This window comes from Limulus polyphemus, unplaced genomic scaffold (genome assembly GCF_000517525.1).
Source record: "Limulus polyphemus unplaced genomic scaffold, Limulus_polyphemus-2.1.2 Scaffold1535, whole genome shotgun sequence".
In the NCBI taxonomy this organism is placed as follows: Eukaryota; Metazoa; Arthropoda; class Merostomata; order Xiphosura; family Limulidae; genus Limulus; species Limulus polyphemus.
This window is the reverse complement of record NW_013667145.1, coordinates 35,814-40,840: the sequence shown is the minus strand read 5'-3', so window position 1 is coordinate 40,840 and position 5,027 is coordinate 35,814. Positions and strand designations below refer to the sequence as shown.

General features: G+C 34.9%; 1 protein-coding gene across 1 annotated transcript in view; it reads right to left on the bottom strand.

Annotated features, from left to right (window-relative positions):
* Positions 1 to 5,027, bottom strand: part of LOC111086900 — a 14,729-nt gene that overhangs the window by 2,269 nt on the left and 7,433 nt on the right. Inside the window, exons 2-3 of the mRNA XM_022391631.1 lie at positions 4,276 to 4,405; positions 3,287 to 3,429 (exon numbers count right to left, since the gene is read on the bottom strand). Of these exons, the coding sequence (XP_022247339.1) occupies positions 3,287 to 3,429; positions 4,276 to 4,405 (273 nt within the window). The remainder of the gene's footprint in view (positions 1 to 3,286; positions 3,430 to 4,275; positions 4,406 to 5,027) is intronic.

Here is a 5,027-nt window from a genome sequence, read left to right as displayed (position 1 = left end):
TGTGTCGTTAAAGTTTCGTCGGAACGAAGTTACGGAAAATCAATTAACAAACGGAGACGTAACAATTGGATACGTTACTAAAATATACGGCTATGTTTTACAAACGTTCATTTTCTTATCCTACACCATTAAACGTAATGTCTCGTATACTCCTGGTGTGGATTACGTTTTAACTGAGATTTTGTTTTTATTCTAACTGGCTTATTGAGCTTTGGTAAAGAAATATAATATAAATAAAACTAAAGTCTCCTCGGCAGAGGCCTAGAAAAAAATCCATATTGTGGTGGGCACAGCGCAGATATCCCATTGTGTAGCTTTGTATTTAACTACAAACAAGCTATATTTTTTAATGTTGCATCTTGTTTGTTAGCTAAAGGGAGTTGCGGGTCGTAATGATGATGTTAAAATTAGATAGGCCTAGAAAACCTAAAAAAATCTAGGGGAATTGATGTCAAGTTTTCTAGGACATTCGACGGTAGATTACAAATACGAGGTCACCGAAGTATCGAGAAGATAGTTAAGAAGATAGAGAGTTTGTTTTGAATCTGTGTTAGCTTATGTGCATACTGAATTACTTTGTATAAGTAAGTTAATTTTTTACGTTAGTGTCGTGCAATTAGCATCATTTGTAAATATAGCCTTAAAGTTGCCACAATGTTCAAATGAGTAAAAAAGTGAAGGGAAAAATAACCTAATTTTTAGTGTTTACATGGACTGGACTTTGAATTATTTTCATCACATAAGTTAAAAAAAAACACCAACGAAAGAACAATGTTAAGACACTGTTGTTAGATGCAAGATTATTTTGGTGAAAGTAAAATAACACTTTGAATACACTTGAGTTGAACTTTTACTGTGAAAATGGCAACCATAAGGTAAAGGACTGATAGTGAAGCATTGCTTGATATAAAGAAATTACTATGACAAGATTTAGAGAAAAGAGACAGAAAATTAAAAGAAGACCAGGAAGAATGTGACAGGAATTTAAGAGAGAAGTTAAAAGAGAGATATATATATATTATTTAAAGAAGAATTAAAATCTAAAATAAAATTGAATGAAGAAGCCATTGGAGATTACAGAGGGATTAAAATAATCAGATTGAAGAAATACAGAAGCATATAGAGGCGGTAATAACAAAATTAATTAAGTTAATCGTGAACTTACTTCATGCGGAGATATGGATGCTAGGTTAGGCTAGCTTCAGATAGCTTCATAGTCTATGACCAGAAAATCCCTATGTATGACATGGCTATTATAACACCAGAAGTTACATTTTTTAGAAGGGGTGCGTATCTTATCATAGTAGTCAATACGATCTAAATAATATCTAAATATTGAAGCCGCGATACGATACGTATCTAGATACAGGAGTTTTGCCAACGGTTTGTTACAAAGTTTGATAGTCTTGTCTGTAATTTATTATCTATATTACTAACATTGTCTTATTTAAGTACCTCACACTTTACAGTGATTTTTCAAATTCTCAGGTTTGATCAACTAAATGGCAGCTGGCAAGAGAAGTAAAATATAAAAAAGTTAATATCTGTCTATCTATTTCGTTGTTGTTAATTTGTTATGTTATTTTGCATGTAATGTTTTTGATAAAAGAAATGAAGACAACATGTAGTACTCAATATTAATTTTCCTTTATTGAATCATTAATTTTTAGCAAAAAATACTTTAACAGAAATTCCGATTTTTTCTGTACAAACGACTTATAATGTTTACTGAAAGCTTGCCAAATTTCGTGAAGAAACATTAATGGTATCGTATCTGAAGATGTATCGGTACAGTCTTATCACGGCTTCACGATACGACAGTCGTATCGTTTCTTTGTATCGCCACACCTTTAATTTTTAGTAACAACAGGGAGGGTAGTAACTGTACTATCAAAAAATTACATTCTCATACCAGGAGTTATTAACAACGATTTTGCATTTATTGACTGGGGAGTAGTACAACTAGACACTCGGATTTGATGGTTAGAAGAGCTCTCGTGGATATTTGTTTGTTTAAAGTTAAGCACAAAGTTACACAAGGGACTATCTGTGCTCTTCTCACCATGGGTATCTAGCGTTGTAAGTCCGCAAACATACTGCTGTGCCACTGAGGGGGGGGGGGGCATTCTCTTGGATGTTAAGAATAAAGATGTTGGATATGCATTTATCCAGGGAAAACATCAATCAGCAGCTTGCGATAAAATGATGCTAATAATGATAAAACTGGGTTTCATCAAGGTCACATGGTGTGGCTGTGTAATCCCTGCTGCAAGAAAGGGCAAACTCCAAAGTTTAGCGGGAACTGGGAGGGGTCATATGCTGTACTGTACTGTGGTTTATATAATTCAAAGATCATCCATTGTGATCGTCTTTGGAAATAGGTCAGTGATAAAACGGCCAACTGGTAGCTCCAAAGAAGAGCTCGTTAAGAGAAACTCAACTCGACGAACAGTCCAAAGTTTCTGTCGAGACTACTTCCCGAGGATCATCAAGGATGGAGCCGCCAGCAGATTCACTTGACCGCCTACCTAGGAAGAACTGCCCCAGCGACAAGATCGCTAGTGACAACAAAGAAAAAGACGCTATCAAACCAGTTTGCTATGGGCCACAGAAAAAAAAAACCACTAGAAAGACTTGGTGAATGTACAGTTTGTGTAGTATAGTGTAGTGTTTTATTATTATTATTATTATTGTATTACGATTGTTTGAAAGACTTCACAATCCAATATTATAAGCAATAATGTTGTAATTTTGACGTCAGATTTTCAACTGAATTCTAAGAGAAGATTATTTATATATAAAGGGCAGTGAATAATAGAGTAGAGTCGTTTCTAGTCAGTCCAGTGAATTAGTCAGTGTTTTTTTTGTCATGAAGTTGTACAAGTACATTTATGTTTATGTTAGTGTAATATAGGTAGCGTGGCTGTGAAGATACCTCAGTGCTTGACCTTATAGAAAGGTAAAAGGAAAATAAGCTAACTTTCTATCGTTAGGTCGACTGGACGTTGAATTATTAAAAGACCTTGCCAACAAAAGAACAACTTTACAATAATATTAATACTTCGTTAAATTTCCACTCTAAAACAGAAATGTTATTAACTTTTTACAAGATCTCGACATATTAATGCCTTGTTAAATGTCCTCAATAAAACAAAGGTGTCATTAAATTTTGAAGGAGATCTCAACATATCAACGCCTTGTCGATTGTCATTACTCCAACATACATGTTAGTAACATTTGTACCCATACTGTTAAATATGTTAACGCTAATTTAACATGAAAGTACCTTGTTTAATGTCTTCACCAGGACAGAGATGTGACATTGCAATCCTAGCTCCAGCAATCTGCTTCTCTATGTATTTTCTTTGAACTAAATTTTGACATCTTTCGTAGAAATTCTCTATGCAGTCCATTCCTTTGTAAAATTTCCTGAAGCACGAAAGTTCAAGAATGAAACGTTAGGACAAACATATAAAAACTTAAAACAATTACATGGCCAGGTGGTTAGGGCGCTCGACTCGCAATCTACGGGTCGCGGGTTCGAATCCCCGTCACACCAAACATCCTCGCCCTTTCAGCCGTGGGGGCGATATAATGTGACGGTCAATCCCACTATTCGTTGGTAAAAGAGTATCCCAAGAGTTGACGGTGGGTGGTGATGACTAGCTGCCTTCCCTCTAGTCTTACACTGCTAAATTAGGGACGGCTAGCGCAGATAGCCCTCGTGTAGCTTTGCGCGAAATTAAAAAAACAAACAATTACACTAAGAATTTTAAATGCCGCTATCAAGCATATTTGAATATTATGTTTACCCTGGATATTTTATAATCTAGTTACAATATACTAGTCCCCCAGTGGCACAGCGGTATGTCTGCGGACTTACAACGTTAGAATCCGGGTTTCGATAACCGTGGTGGGCAGAGCACAGATAGCCCTTGTGTAGCTTTGGGTGTAATTAAAAACAAACAAACAAACATACGATATACTAATTTAGTAGTACATTTTTTACTTCATTTAATTTTTAGTTATTCAAGAATTTGGATTTATATTTTTATATACAGACACACGCAACAGTGAGTTTTAATTGCAAAGCTAAACGTCCTCCAGTGGCACAGCGGTGTGTCTTTGGACTTACAACGCTATAACCGGGTTTCGATACCTGTGGTGGGCAGAGCACAGATAGCCCATTGTGTAGCTTTGTGCTTAACTTCAAACAAACAAACGTAAAGCTACTCTATGATACTTTCATATAACTCTAACAAAGGTTTAGATTACCTGCAAGTCAAAATTAGGTTTTCCAAGGATTCCGAGAGTCCACCAAATCTGATGTTTCTGTCACCCCGGAAATTCTTACTAATACAAGTGTTAAATTCTTTTATATTACAGCCATCCTGTGTGGTCTTCCCTAGAAACAAATAAAGGAACAAATTAGACTGAATATCTAGTATCCATCCAAACGGAATTATTCACCATTACTCATATACATTTGTCATATGTATCCACATATATATATATATATATATATCCTATATAAAAAGTACATAAATGGGTAGACGATGGATAAGGTCTGAAAAATACACCCCAATTTAATTCGTTTCTTGTAGGGTCGAAGCAGGGGTAAAATAGAAAATTGTGGGTCGCCACTAGTTTTTAGTTCCAAAAGCGTTTGTGACAAGTGTGTTAGGAATAGAGAAATTATTTTAGTATATAGTAGGATTATGATTTGGCTTTGTACACGATTTGCTTATCTTGTTTTGTTTTCAATCAAGCTCACAGTGATACTACTTTATGTATTTATTTATCACCTAACAGTTGACTAGTTTGTTTAATTTAGTTTTAGTTACAAGAAAATTGATAAGTAATTTTATGACTTATATTGGTTGTTGAATGAACTGTTTCACGATATTCACTATGTAATAATAATTACCAAATTAAAATGGTGCGTTTAAGTGTATTACACTCACAAAAAGAAACCTATCACTCTACAGGTATTTGAAGAACTTGTAGCATTCCGCCACAATTTAATT